Source organism: Acomys russatus, chromosome 9, assembly GCF_903995435.1.
Source record: "Acomys russatus chromosome 9, mAcoRus1.1, whole genome shotgun sequence".
NCBI classification, from domain to species: Eukaryota; Metazoa; Chordata; class Mammalia; order Rodentia; family Muridae; genus Acomys; species Acomys russatus.
In genome coordinates, this window is record NC_067145.1 from 37,466,325 (window position 1) to 37,482,263 (window position 15,939).

The 15,939-nt window shown below is 42.8% G+C and overlaps 1 protein-coding gene across 2 annotated transcripts in view; it reads left to right on the forward strand.

Annotated features, from left to right (window-relative positions):
• Mpp7 (MAGUK p55 scaffold protein 7) overlaps positions 1-15,939 on the forward strand; it is a 203,597-nt gene that overhangs the window by 143,779 nt on the left and 43,879 nt on the right. For both annotated transcript variants that reach the window (XM_051151157.1, XM_051151158.1), the window contains exons 6-11: positions 6,317-6,448; positions 7,553-7,634; positions 8,518-8,603; positions 9,663-9,737; positions 9,893-10,089; positions 10,546-10,610. In XM_051151157.1, the coding sequence (XP_051007114.1) occupies positions 6,317-6,448; positions 7,553-7,634; positions 8,518-8,603; positions 9,663-9,737; positions 9,893-10,089; positions 10,546-10,610 (637 nt within the window). The remainder of the gene's footprint in view (positions 1-6,316; positions 6,449-7,552; positions 7,635-8,517; positions 8,604-9,662; positions 9,738-9,892; positions 10,090-10,545; positions 10,611-15,939) is intronic.

Sequence of the window (15,939 nt, forward strand, 5' to 3'; positions counted from 1 at the left end):
TTACGTGCGTGTGCTTAATTGTATGTGCATGTTCACTTGTATAAAGGTGAGAGGATAGTCTCAAGGCAGAGTCTTTTGTTTGCAGCTTCATAGGCTAGCTGACTGCAGACTCTACTTTCCACCTCGCCATCTGAGTGCCCTCCGCTCTGTCTGGTTTGCTTGGGTTCTCAACTCGCACAGCATGTGCCTTATCCATGGAGCCTTTCCCCCAGTTCCATTACACGCTGTCTAAGCTGCTCTCATACTCTGGTCATCTCACCTTTTGTCATCTCTCACTTCTGAAGAGGGCTCACTCCTTCTCCTATGACCTATGGCTGCAAACCTTTCATAATGGGGGAACGATTTGTTCTGCTGAAGCATTAACTGTACTTGAGGACTGTCAAAAAAGTGAAGGATTATGCCCAATAATATCTGATCTATCACCATCCAAAAATAAATTATTCTAATCAGCTAAGGTGTACAAAACCACTTTTAAGAACATACAGTCTAGGAAGAGCAGTGAAATGCATGAAAGAGATGCCTGATAGTGGGAAGGTGAAGGCCGTGAGGTGTTTGCTGCCAGGTTGCATGGGGAAGAGCCTCGCTCATGAGCCCTGAGCCCCAGGCGAACAAAAGCAGTCATCAGTGAAAGCCAAATTCTACACACACAGCTTCTTCAGTAAAGGTAAATTAGCCTGAGTCATCCTGGTGCTCAATTTGATAAAACAGTGATTCAGGACACTCTCTGGACATGGTATTGTGATTTAGGGTGTCTGGGAAAATTAGGCAGATTAAGAAAAAAAATTGTTTCAGATTTCCAGAACATTTACTTACCAGAAATCACTCAAAGCTTGAGCCTGAAAGGATGGGTGAGGCTTCCTTAGAGGAAGCTAGAGGTAAAAGTTGAGCTTCTTTCTGGAGGGATAAATCTTGTCCTTCTTCCTAATGAACAAGCATTTAGTTATGCGCACCTGACAGACACTCAGGCATAGAGTTGCTTCCAGGGGCCCACAATGGTGGCGAGTACTCAGTTTCTTGTGGGTGCTTCTGAGCACCAGGGAAAGCCATCAGTTGTGACTGGTGGTTATGGTGCATGGAAACACAATTTTTACTTAAGTTCTGCCTTTTGAGAAGAAAATCTGTATGTTGAATGAAATCACCTCAGTGAAAACAGGAAGATGGAATGTGAAATGACTTCTCATTGTCCGAAGTACAAAGTGTTGCTAAGCAATGATATCCCTAAAGCAAAGCTGTTAAACGATGAGCTTGAAATCTACAAAATTCCACTGGAGTTTAGACGTGGAAACGAGTCCAAAGCCAAGAAGATAAACAGCTGCTGTCCTTAATATTGTAACTATATTATTTTAAAATGTTTTGATTAGCTATCTGTTGTTCTCACCATGTGGGATGTGGACATACATAGACACGGAGATAGTGAGCGTTTTATTGCTGGTATCCTTCACGGCTTTGGGTGGATTATCAGCTTTCTCCCATCTAAAAGACTCCCTATAACATTTTTTCCAAAGCAGGTCTGCTAGCAGTTCATTAAGAACTCCCCTTCTCATTGAAAAGTCTTTGCCGCTAAGAGATATTTTTGCTAGGTATAGAATGTTAGCTTGACAGTGTTCTTTTCAGGTATTTTAAATTATGTTGTTCTGTTGCTTAGTGCGTCATCTTATCTCTGATGGAAGTCACTTTCATCTTCACTCTTTTATATGTAATGTGCTGTGTTTTTTTTTTTTTTTTTCTGGTGCATGATTTTAGAATTTTCTTACATGTTTTAAGCAGTTTTATTCATTTAATGCTCTTTTCCATGTGTTCAGCTATTTGACTTTCATGAACACGTGATTATTATTGTCTCACTAAAATGGAATATTTTCTAAAAAATAAATTGTTATACTTCTGAGCATGAGAATCTGAGTACCCATTTTAGGCTATTTAAAATCCCACAGTTACCTATTACTCCATCATGTGTATAGGTGTTTTGTAATTTTTAATTTTTTAATCGAAGTTTTTACATATACATTTATATTATTACACATATATACAATAAACTACCTATAGCAAGAAGAACCACAAAACAATCAGGAATTGTGTGTGTGTGTGTGTGTGTGTGTGTGTGTGTGTGTGTGTATGTGTGTGTGTTCCATAGGTATATGGGTATTTTGCCTGGATATGTGTGCATCATCTGTTCTGGTGGCCCTGAGAGCCAAATGCTCTTGGAATGGAGTTACAGATAGATGTGAGTCATTATACAGGTACTGGGAATTGAACCTAGATTCTCTGGGAGAGCAGCCCATGTTATTAAGGGCTGAGCACTCTCTTCAGTCCCACCCTTAATATATTTTTATTGTTGCTTAATTGTGAATAGTTTATATCAGTTTGTCTTCTGCAGAATTACTTTCTCCTTACATAAATATGATATGGGGTGCGTGCGTGCGTGCGTGCGTGCGTGCGTGCGTGTGTGTGTGTGTGTGTACTCCACATATGGAGGTTAGAGGACAATTTTCAGCAATTGTATGTCACCTTTCACCTTGTTTTGAGGCAGTGTCTCTATGTTGTCTCTGATGATTCACAGCATGCACCAGACTAGCATGCCCACAAACTTCATGGTGATTCTGCTATCTTCACTTTGTGTCTGTCCAGAGGAGTACAGGGATTACAGATACTACCATATCTGGATTTCCCTGTGGACCCTGGGGATCTTGAACACAGAGGTCATTGAGCTTGTACAATATATAATTTTACCTATGGGGCCACTTCCCTAGCCCCCAGTAGTAGCTTTTGATATCCTTGACTACTGTGTGTTTATACCTACTTATACCTTTGAGTAATTTCAGTCTTTTTTTTCTTTTGTTGATTCAGTTTTTCATCGTTACGAGTAATTTTTTATTTATTTTTTATTTTTTGGTTTTGTGAGACAGGGTTTCTCTGTGTAGCCTTGACTATCCTGAACTCGTTTTTTGTACCAGGCTGGCCTCAAACTCACAGTGATCCTCCTGCCTCTGCTTCCCAAGTGCTGGGATTAAAGGCGAGTGCCACCACCACCTGGCATGAGTAATTTTTTAAACCTTCTTTGACTTTTGGCATGCCTGGTAAGTTTTGAGTGAACTGTAGTCATGTGTAGTTGACATTGAGTACAGTAGTGTTCTTACAGACAGTATCCGTGATGATTTTTGTCATACAGTTAAGTTACTTGGAAGAGTTTTGACCCTCGGGGGTTACTTTTACATTTTGTTCAGTCAGCACATCACCACTTTTAATCTGAGTTTATTTTTAACCTCTTGCTGAGGTAATATATGTCTGGCAGCTCTCCCAAGTTGCGGGGATTCCTCTGTGCTTGTCCTTGCCCTGTGGAAGCAAGCTTCAGAGACTGTTGTAGGCTGTGCAGGATGATGTCATCTTTTTCCTGTTGCTGCACGAAATATTGAAGCTGGGTGTTTATTTTGAAAAAAGGAGGCGGGGGCTGATTCAGGTCAGAGTTTTAGAGGCACATTCCACCAAGGCCTGGTTGAATATGTTTGAAAAATGTTAAGCATGTCCTGCGCACATACGAAAATTGCTTTTGTCACCGTTTACCAAATAGCACAGTATGGCAACTGTTTCCATGGTGCACTGAGAGAAAGTAATATGCAGGTGTTCTAAAGTATGTGAGATGATGCGCATAAGCTATGCACACATCTCATACGATTTTACATGGGAGCGAGCATGTCAAGACTCTTAGAACCAATCTTCTGAGATACAACGGGACAGTTGGTTACATATGTTAGAGTCATTAAAATTGTTTAATTTAAAATTTGACGCCATTTTGCCATCCCAGAGCTTCTGATTTCTTGATAGCTGATATCAACAATGGAATGATATAAAATATTAAATATAATATATGTATAATTATGTATTTCTAATGTGTGTGCCAGCAGATGCAGTGCCGAGGTCAGGAAACCATGGCATGGGGCTGAGGAGATGGCTTGGTGTTTAAAATGCTTATTCCCCCAGAACCCATGCAAGCCATATGTTACAATCTCAGTGTTCTCACATCGAGGCAGGAGATGGAGATAGAAGCATCCGGAGCTGGTGGCTAGCTAGAGTGATATACATGGCAGTGAGCAAGTCTGTCTCGAGCAAGGTGGAAGGCAGTGACTGACACCAGATATTGTCTCCTAATGTCCACATGCATGCCGTAGTACATATGTCTGTACATATCATCATACATACAAGCACGGGTAAAAGTAAAATAATAAAAGTAAACACACTGTTTAAGTACATCAAGGAGCGTCCTTCTATAATAAATGTTTTGGCCAGGCCTCGGTGAAAATGAATTATTTAAGATGAAGGAAGAAGGAAGTGGTAGATGGTTGCATGCTAGCGTGGATTCAGCTCAGAACGTAAGGTAGCCTAAGAAGAGCGCTGACCAGCCAGCACTCACTCTGGCTACACTGTGAACTGTAAATTTGAAATTGGGCTGGAGTGATGACTCAGAGTTTAAGAGCACTGGCTGCTCTTCCAAAGGTCCTGAGTTCAATTCCCAGCAACCACATTGTGGCTCACAACCCATCTATAATGAGATCTGGTACCCTCTTCTGGTGTGCATGCTGGCAAAACACTGCGTATATGATAAATGAATTTTTAAAAAGTGGGTACATCTGGGCCATACAGAAGCTATTACAGCGCCCTGTGCAGGCATGGCAGTTTGCGATGTAGAGTCTGTCCCATCTACCCACCTTGCTGTTGTCACATAACAGAAGCCATAGACAGTGCAAGAATCCACTAGTATGACAGTTGCCATCAGAGTTCACAGAGCCAGGTAGTGTAGTTTACTGGTCTTTGAGTTGGACTAGAAAAATGGAAATGCATTTTAAATATATTTGGGAAGTATATTTAGTAAGTTACAGGTTGGATGTTGGGACTAGAGGGGGAGAGGAGGGCAGGGTGTCTAGGCCTCCAGCTGGAGTCAGGTACCCATAGTCAGCAAGTGAGGGAGATCTTCCAAGTGCATTCGTCTGAAACACGATGTGCAAAGTTCCAGCACTTTCTCTCCTCTTTGATGTATGTGAGAAAATGTTAAAAGACACTTTCATTCTTTTATATATACCCATTACACAAAATATGTAAAACAAAACAAAACAAAAACAATGAAAAATGGTGTTGATCAATATCTGGTGGTAGTAGAAAAAATTTAAATGCACACACATAAGCATATGAGGGCGAGAGGGGATGTTATGTCTAAACTCATTACATGTGTGGAAGGATGGCCTTGTACATCTGATTTTCCTGCCCCTACCTACCTCCTGACTGCTGGGATCAGAGGCACACACCACCACACCTGGTTTATACAATGGGAGCCAGCCCAGGGCTTCATGAACACTGAGCAAGCACTGAGCTACATCCCCAGCAGAGGGGAAAAAAAAAAAAAAAAACATTTAGAAACCATATGGCTCAGTGGGTAAATCACAGTGACTGTGAGAACCAGAGTTTAGCTCCCATCACAAGGCGGGCAGAGAGGAGGTCCCCCAGGAAGCTGGCTAGCCACACTAGCTGAAACACTGATCTCTGGGCTCAGTGAGAAGTCCTGTCTCCCTACATATGGTGGAGAGGGATCAAGAGAGACACTTAAAAAAAAAAAAAAAAAAGATTTATTTATTATTATGTATGCAGTGCTCTGCCTGCATGTACACCTGCAGGCCAGAAGAGGGCATCAGATCACATTATAGATGATTGTGAACCACCATGTGGTTGCTGGGAAGTGAACTCATTACCTCTGGAAGGGCGGTCAGTGCTCTTAACTGCTGAGCCATCTTTCCAGCCTCAAGGAAGACACTTGATATTAGCCTTAGGCCTCCACATGCACACAAGGGCACCTGGACCCTGTGTTCACTCACATACATATGTAGAAACATCCATCCATGCATTACGTTGCATGGTCATTTTCAAAAATGTTTTTAAAATATAAAGAAAAAATGGACAGTGTCTCAAGCTTCTGTCAGCTCATGGGCAGTGTATCAGTAAAGTCTCTCCAAGAGGAACATCTCTGACCTTTGCCCAGCAGGTACCTTATAGGGATTACTAGAGAATATATAGGTTAGAAGCAATTTAATGCAGATTGCATCATATGTCAGTGGTACCAGAAGTGGAGGTGCGGGGGCATCTGAGTAGTCTGCCTTCTGTCATCGCACAGTCTGCCTCTGCCCCCACTGCCCAAGCCGAAGACGCCCTGCTGCAGCTGGTTTCCGTACAATCAGCATGCTAACAGGGTAATGCTGTTTCAGCTTTGTTCACGTGCCAGTGGATTAGGGCTTTTGTATCTGATGGAGTCTCTGTGGAATCTTTGGTTTTCCAGGCTTTGCTGTCAGTACACGATACGGTGGCTCAAAAGAGTTACGATCCTGTATTGCCTCCCATGCCTGACGACATTGACGATGAGGAAGATTCTGTGAAAATCATCCGCCTGGTCAAGAACAGAGAACCCCTGGTGAGACTGGTCCGCGTGGTGTCTTCAGACATGAGTAGATCTCACAGGGAGCCAAGTCAGATGAGCTAACAGTGCTCACACTCCTAAGATACACTTTTTCTGGGTCTCTAAAAACCAAATGGGACATTTGCATCTTGAGGATATGACTTAGAGCAGCTAACAAAAATCAAAATAAAATAATAGGCATTCTATTGTTTTTTAAAAAATAGTATTAACCTTGAAAATATAGCCTAGTGACATTTGTAAGGGAAAACTTAACATGTAGCAAAGTATGACTGATTGGAAATTAAATGAGTAGTTGAAAAATAGTGCTTTAGGCTGCTCTGGAAAGCTTATTTATTTTAAGTAGTGAAGAGAAATTAACCTGGTATCTAGCATTGATAATACAAACAGAACTGTTTATTTTGGCACTAGAATTCCCATAGTGTTAAACTGCATCAAGGGACCTTGGGCTGCCGCAATAACACCCATTTGCACCCAAAAAGTCACAGCCTAGTTCCCAGAGCCCTGAACAGACGTTCCATGATTCTGCTATGGATCTCGAGCAGAAAAACATCCTAGGTCACCCAAAGGGGTATTTTGCTTGCATATATGTATATCGATGCACCATGTGTGTGCTTGGTACGTTGATCTTCTGGGACTGGAGGTACAGCTGGTTGTGAACTGCCATGTGGGTGCTGGGAATTGAACTTGGGTCTTCTGGAAGAGCAGCCCATGCTCTTAACCACTGGGCCATCTCTCCAGTGTCCCATCGTGGGATATTTATACATAAGGACAAAATGAAATGAGATAGTATCCCAAAAGTAAAGCAATACAAGATGGGTAATTTAAAGGAAAAAAATTGTTTTGCATGAATTAGAAGAGATTTAAGATTTCACCAGTCTTTAACTTGTGCTGAAATACCAGGGGCTCTGTATGTAGCTTGAATTCGGTGCATTCTAAGGAGGACCCAACGGACAGGTCTTTTTCCTCCCGATTTGTTCCTTTCTCTTTCTTGTAGCTTCTAGTTGTTATTTCACATCTCTGTCTTACAACCCAGTTCACAGATCCGCCTACAGATGTTTTTTGTTTTGTTTTCTTTTCCCATCTCTGTTGCCTGGAAAGGGCGCCACCATTAAGAAAGATGAGCAGACTGGGGCAATCCTTGTGGCTCGCATCATGCGGGGAGGAGCTGCAGACAGAAGTGGTGAGAGCTTTGTTGGTTGGCTATGGACAAATCTTATTGTGTTCTATGAGGGAATTCTGTAGGATACAAGATAGCAGAACCAAGAGCAGGCATGGTTTGCTGTGTTGAAATGTGGACACTGTGCAAACAAATGATAATAGATGAATCTCTCTCTGTGCTCTTAGCTTATACAGTCTTCCAAAGACATGGGATTTTCACCTCACAGTACTGATGGTCAAGCCTATGGCCTCAACCATGCTAGTCAAGTGTTCTATCCTGGAGATACTGCCCTCGCCACCTACAAGTTATATTATGAACCATTTAGTTCTTTTTCATGTGAAAAATATGTACTACTAATACATGCAATTTAAAAAATAAATTTATAAATTACTTTAGATGCTGGCAGAATAGCTCAGTTAGCCAAGTGATTGCTGTACATGCGTGAGGACCAATTTTAATCCACAGCACAGACAATGAAATCCAAGCGAAGTGGGTGTGCTTAGCATTCTCACTTTGCGGAGGTGGAGGTCACAGGCCAAGCAACATAGCTGGATCTCAGTGTCCTCCAGGCCAGTGGGAGATCCATTTCTCAAAAACAAGGTAATTTGCTCCTGAGGAACATGCCAAATTTGACCAAAGAAAAATAAGTAAATACTAAAAATGAGTTATTTTCTAAGGTGTCAGTAATGAACATATCTAGATAGAGACCTAGTTACTGCTACTGATGGTGCCGTGTTCATCATGAGAGCACTGTTGAATTGGAGCACGTGAGGTGTTGAGGCCTCCTTTTCCAATACTTGAGTTGCCTCGAGGAATGAGTGACACTCGTCTGTCGGGAACAGTCACAGACCACAGTGTTGTTTTTTTGTGACACTGCTGATTTACCAGGTTTCCTGTTTGTCAGGTCTTATTCACGTGGGTGACGAGCTGAGGGAAGTAAATGGGATCCCAGTGGAAGACAAGAGGCCTGAGGAAATAATACAGATTTTGGTAAGCTGTCACATCATTGTAAATCTCAGTGAAAATCAAATCACCGTACTTTCAGGCTCCTCAGTCTGATTTGGACTCACTCCTCCAGATTCAGAGTGCTGCCCACATACTGAGAAACACTTTTGCCAAGGTTCTCATGTACAAAATGAAGGTGACAAAAGTAGCGAGCTGCTGCTGTGCTTTGAGGGTTGAATGGGGTCATAATAATAGCTGCTGAGTTTCAGGTCGGTGTGAAGTGTGTCTGCTGTGTGGTGAGGCTCTTGCTTCTGCCCCTCTCATGAGCGCTAAAACTTGAATGAAATTTTCTTAGGCGTGGGAGTTATTAAAACTTAAGTTCAGGTATAGGGGTAAAACGGAGGCCGCCCCTTTGTATATGAGCTTGCAAGCCTACAGCAATAGAGAGATGAGTGAGCACCTCCAATAGATGTCTTCATAAATGCCCATTCACAAGGAGGTCTGTCTTGGTCTGAGATAATCAGCAAGCATCTGTGGGTCATGGAATTGCTGTCTTCATTAAATTTGAGTAGACATTCTGTCTGTCTTTAGACCTCTCAATGGAGTTGTTATATGTGCTGTTTACCTAACTGCCAGAAGAAAGCCAAGCTGGCTATGCTTGGTTGCTTTTGTTGCTGCACGTTGCTGCCAAGTGAATCCCGTATTCATAACCACAGAAATGATGTGTCTGGTATCAGCTTTCAAGTTCACCCAGTGTGGATGCCAGCACTTAAACACCAGGATCTCGTCTCTGTTATCTGTTCTAGTCATTGGCTGTTGTGTTCATTTCAAGCCTAGTTCATATCGCTCATGTCTGCTTCAAGGTAACCTAGCTTGGATGGCAGTAGGTGTATTGAGACCTTGAGCACACAGGGGGTGTAAAAGTGTAAATGTGGTCTTGGGCTGACTTGACCCACTTTAGAGCTTTCTCATGTTTCTGGACTCTCTACATAGTTTCCTGGCGTCTTCTAAGTGGAACGCCAGTCCTGTACACTCCTACCTGCGTGCTGTGGTGTCTCCTTGCCTTATCTCACTAATGACCTTTTCTTTGATCCCTGATGCCAGAGTCAATCCCAGGGAGCAATTACATTTAAGATAATACCCAGCACCAAAGAAGAGGCACCTTCTAAGGAAGGCAAGGTAAGTCCTTAAAATACTGTTTGGGTTGGGGATTTAATGTGTTTTTCCCCCCAACTAATACATACCTGCTTTGAAAATCACTACTTCTTTCGTCTACATTGCAAGAATGAAGACGGCTTTTTCATTCACCTCCCCCATTTATTCTTGCTTTCCAGATGTTTCTCAAAGCCCTCTTCGACTATGATCCCAAGGAGGACAAGGCCATCCCGTGTAAGGAGGCAGGGCTGTCTTTCAGAAAGGGAGACATTCTTCAGATTATGAGCCAAGATGATGTGACGTGGTGGCAGGCGAAGCACGAGGGTGATGCCAACCCCAGGGCAGGCCTGATCCCCTCCAAGCATTTCCAGGAACGGTAAGCCACTGGTCCAGCGCACAGTGACCTTTCAAAGGACTTTCCATTCCCTGCAGAGTGTTACTCTAGCACAGTTATGATAAAAATGATCCTTTAAACCCTGCCTGCGAATCTGTTGTCTGCTGGGTTTGGATTCGGAGCTGTTTTGTCTAGCTCTGTGACTAATGACCAAATGTAATACGCCAGGGCCAGGTCCTCCTGTGTTTGTTGTGAAACAAGCAGACACCTAGCACACTAATATCTGGGGGTGTGCTTCAAGGAGAGGTGGAGGCGGGAGTCGTCACTTCAGGAAAGGGGGCAACTTTAAAACGTGAGCAGCAGCGGCTTTGGCTCATTCGAGCAGCTCGTCTTGACTCTCTTCAAGGTCTTCCTTACGGATTTTATATTTTGGTGCTGTGTTAACCTTGAACCTGGGCCTGAAAGTTGATAGGCACATTGGCCTTTTCTTTCCCCCAGGAGATTGGCTGTGAGACGACCAGAAATAGTAGTTCAGCCTCTGAAACTTTCCAACAGGAAATCATGTAAGTTTGTTAATAAGAATGCACGGTAACCCGATCCCACTGTTGGTTTTTGACTGTGAAAGCAGGTGCTCCGGGGAGGAGGGGGGGGTCATATTATCCTGCAGTAGCTCTTGGGCCATCGTGTCTCAGAAACCCAACACAGAAATAATTCACAGTAATGTGATATCTTTGCAAGGAAAAAAAAAAAAGATGTGGTAGGGTGTTCATTGTGCTGTGCAAAACTCACTGTGTGAAACAGTCATCAGTAACTTTCATGCTTAAAGACTGAGTAAGGAGCTTACAGTACAACTCTGTTGTTGTTGTTACTGTTGTTGTTTTCCCTAGGCCAGAAGGCTTGGGGTAAATATTTCTCTGTAAAAAATAGGGAAAAAGAAAATAAAACTATCATTTTCTTGGGCACAAAAGCATTTGTGCCTAAGAGCAACCATGCTTAATACCTTCTTATCTACCAATCGCGATCGAGTACTTGATCCCACCTGCACTGTGTTCTCACCAGACCGAAAGAAAGGAAATGAGAGTTTTAAAAAAAAAAAAGGCCGTGTAACACTACTGAAAGAGAGTGGGCTTGGGACATTTTTTTTTCTTTATTTCCTTCTTTTCGCCTTTTTAGGTCTCTCTAAATGGTCTGTGTGTCTGGGCATTTTAAAAGGGGGGGGGGGAACCCTAGTCCCCACCCCTTAAAAAATAGTGATTGTATGTTAAAAAGTGAAATGAACAAACAAATGGCCCTGAAATTTTATACCAACATCTGTTTTTAGTATTGTTGCATTTTTCACATCTCCTGTTATTTCCTTCAGTTTGTAGGCACTTACAGCCCAGGAATCATGTAGTAAGAAAGCCAGACTGCAGCTCAGAGTAAATCTCCCAGCAGGCCGGTGCACCACTGAACGGAAGCCTGCTTGCTTTTGCTTGCAGTCCGGGTGCACGTGGCGTTCTGAGATGTCAGAAGGCCTATGGCTTAAGGGTGCATTGTTTCTAAGTGTGGACACTTCTCACTGTCAGCTCCTCCAGCTTTGAGGAGCTGAGCCTGGGCACTGAGTGGAGATTTGCGCTGCTGGAATATATTCAGTGCTTGTTAGATGAAATATGCCGCTACACAGTGAGGGAAACAAGACTTCACTCAATTTGAAGATGTGCCCAGCTTTGAACTGTAGGCAGGTTCCTTAGAACCTTATCATTTGAAATAATTAGGGAGTTTTACTAATTTGAAAATGTACTAAGTATATGTTTCTTTAAAGAGCTGTAAAGAAGGGGCAGCTTCTTAATTGCTCTCTCAACTTGATATAGGTGTGTGTGGACTTGCGTGTGTGTGGGTGTAAGGGAAGAGTGCTGGTGTGAACATGAGTTGTAATGGAGGCTTCTGCCCATTGTTTGGCATCATTTTACTTTTATGTTAATATTTAAACATTTGGATCTGGTGTTTATTATAGGAAGTATCTTTACCAGATTACCATCTTTATTGGTTTGGGTTTTTTTTTTTTTTTTGGTTGATTTTTGTCTTACCACTTGAGTTCCATTCCAACACTCTAGGGGCATAACTGTGGCAAAGCATGCGCCCAGCACTCAGCCTGGGCTTCCTGTCCTAGCACTACATACAAGAAAGAGACAGAAGTGCACTTGTTGTCCTTCCTGCTCTTTTCCTTTCTCCCCTCCCCCACTCTTCTTGGGTATTTGAGACAAGGTCTCTCAGTGTGTCCCAGTGGAGCGTCAACCTTGTGTGCTTTCTGTCCCACCTCCCCAGTGCTGATGCGAAGGCCTGTGCTTCTGATTTTCACTCTTTTTATACCTTGATTTTTATTCACTAAAATGTGTTACCCACTAAGAGATGGGTAAATTGGCCCCAGGTATCTAAGTAAACCAGCAGCATATATTTTAAAATAGCATTGCTCAGAGAGAGCAGGTTTCCGTGAGACTTGAAGCAGGCCAGGGTCTTCTATTCTCTGAGATTGAAGTTCTGTTTGAAATTCCTTGGCCACTATCTGCAGAAATGGGTTGTGTTAGCTCTGAATATTTACAGTGACCTTTAGAAGCACGTTAAACTACATTGCTCTTTTTTTCCCTCTGTGTAGCGTTTTGTAAGGCCTGCCTGGCTCAAATACTGGATAGGGTTTTAGAACGAGAAACCTTCATTGTCACAGTCTTTCCCAAGTTTCAGGAAGAGATCTAGGAAGGAAAATAGAAGCTGATAGAAATGATGTTAAATGCTTGAAGGAAAATAATCGATAGGGCTTGTGAGATGGATCACTGTGTAGGGCATGTGCTGCTCTTGCAGATGACAAGACTTAGTTCTGAGCACCTACCTCATATAGCTCACAGCTGCCTTTTACTCCAGCATCAGGGATCCAGCACATTCTTCTGATCTCCTTGGGTACCCACAGACATCTCACAGACATCATCCCACAGATATCATCCCACAGACATGCCACAGACATCATCCCACAGATATCCCACAGACATGCCACAGACATGCCATAGACATCCCACAGACATGCCACAGATATCATCATCCCACAGACACCATCCCACGGAAATCCCACAGACATGCCACAAACATCATCCCACAGATATCATCCCACAGACAGCATCCCACGGAAATCCCACAGACATGCCACAGACATGCCACAAACATCATCCCACAGATATCATCACACAGACATCCCACAGACATGCCACAGATATCATCCCACAGACAGACATCCCACAGACATCCCACAGATAGACATCCAACAGACATCCATTAATACCCCAAAATAGATCTTTTAAAATGAGGGATCTTCGGGGTTAGTGATTTGTAACTTTATGAACAAATACAATAATGAAGCAAACATTTTGCGGTAGGGGCCTCCGTAACCTAGGCAGGCTTTGGACTCTCTGTGCAGCCAAGGACAACCTTGAGCTCCAGATCCCTTCTGCCTCCACTTTCTGAGTGCTGGGAACGCAGGTGTGCAATGCCTCACAAATAGTTCATGAAGTGTTGGCATGGAATGCAGGGTGTTACGCATGCTAAACAGCACTCTACTGACTGAGCTATATCAGCAGTTCCTAAAAATGTTTTAACTAAAAATTTAAGTGTACTTGAGACCCAGGGAAGTGCAGCATGCTCTGACTTTGAAGTGCTAAATTTCCCCACATGATAACACATTAAGTCAGTTGGTTCCCTGTTAGCACAGTGTGATTGCTGTGTATCGTAGTAACTAGAAAAAGTTCACGGAAGATAATTCTAGAATCGCACAGTGACTAGGTTAAAATCAACACAGAATGCAAAGGAAGGCAAATTCTAGTCATATGTCTTTGCATTTGTTTTTGTGCTAGAGTTTTTGTTCCTAGCTCCAGTGAAAATCAAACCAAGAAGATATTGATAAGCTCTCTGCATTTTGATGCCAGCGTTTTTATACAAGACTCAGTGTATGCACAGGTGGCATTCATCTTTGATGTTGTATCCAGAACTCTCCTTAATGACAATGCATATCCAGAAAGCGGGCGTCTCAAACAAGAATGTTTGCTTCCTAAACTTTCCCGAAACCTGAGACAGAACTCCTGCAATGAAAATATTCTAAAAGCTTGGGAGCTTGATGCAGGGATCCATCCCCTCTTTGCTCTGTTCCCTATAATAGAAAAATTTCTCACTGTTTTCTCATAGTAGCTCTGTACTGGTAACCCAGACAGAGCTAGATGGATGTCCGATGGGTCTTCTTTGCTCTGGCCTGCTGTGGGTTATTATACCCAGGAGGCAGCTGCTTAAGTCCCGGGCGTGGGTGTCTCCTGTAGCACGTGGGAGTAGTTGACGGTGGAGAGTTGGGAGCCTGTAGCTCTTATGTATAATTTATTTTGTGTTTCATTTGCATGCATGGCTCTGTTGTACCAACCCCCTACACTCACATGCACACTCCGCGCTATGAACGGAACCCGGCACTTTGTGTTTACCATTGAGCTATGTCCTCGGAGCCCAGCACTTTGTGTTTACCATTGAGCTATGTCCTCACACCTCGATTAGTTTGCGATAAAGACATAGAAGTTTTAAAAATATGAAATATTGTTCATTCCTCGTCTGTTGAAGTACAGACAGGCTAGCTACGAATGGTCTTCCTAATTGTGTCCAGATAGAATTTATGTTTAAATCCAGTGTTTGTGGCCTTTAGAAAAGATGGATAGGGAAACCTCTTTTTCACATAGATTATTTTACAGTAGAGGATCAAAGTATGATTTCTATATTTAGTGCCTAATCTATTACAGTTATCAAAGTATAAATAACTCGAGTTCTCATACAGCAAACTGAATAATATTCATATAAATTCTTCCCTTTAAAAATAGCTCTATGGAATTCTTGGCATGAGATAAACAAATGTGCGAAGGTTTTGATATGTTAAGAGTTAGAACATAAAAATCGCAAAACATTTTAACTACAATCAATTTGGGGCTCGTAGACACAAAAGAAACTACTTAATTTCAGATGAAGTGAATGCAGGTAGGATGCACTCGTTATGGATTGGCACACATAGTATCTGGTTAAAAGAGCTTTAACACTAAGTAAAGCGGTGCCATTTTCTGTATGGGCTGCCGGTATTTCGGGCCACACTTCAGATTCTGCATGTCGTTGTCATAGCGTCTTTCTCTTGAGCACACACCTCCTTCATGCCACCTGCCCTGTGCTTAGCAATTACGCCGGAGTGTCACTTTATAAGCATTGCATGTGCTGCTAAAAACTTTTGCATATCTAAGCTTTGTCAAGCATTTTCTTAGTGTCGGTAGCACTTGTCGTTAATAGAAACACACTTTTTAAAAGGTCTTGCCAGGATCTAGAGCGATCAGTCAGCAGTTGGGTGCACAATGCATTGTACAGGCACCAAGTTCAGCCCTCACACCTGTGTCAGGAAGCTCAGGACTACCCGTATCTCCAGCTCTAGGGATCTGACACCTGTGGTCTCCTCAGACGCCTGTGTTCACATGCACACACCTACACACAGGCACATAGCTTAAAATACAAATATATAAGTCCCTCTGAATAGTTTCCCTTATGGTAGCCTCCTTAATAAAAACCTGGGCTGATGAGTTTTATAAAGAGAAGGTTTATTTTTGGCTCAGTTTTAGGGAGTCCAGTCCCTAATCACCCGACCTCCTTGTCAGGAGCCAGTAGGGGGGAGTTCTTTTGTCCCCTTCATGGGCATGGTTCTGGGGGGGAGAAGTCCTCTCCCTGGGCTCCCTTTCCTCCCATAGCTTGGCAGTGTGGACCTTTGGCATCCTGGGTCCAAGCTGTAACACCTTCATTTCACTGCTGCTGTTGGGCAGATTCCACAGGTTTGGGCTTTGTGGAAAGAGGTGCTAGTGAGCA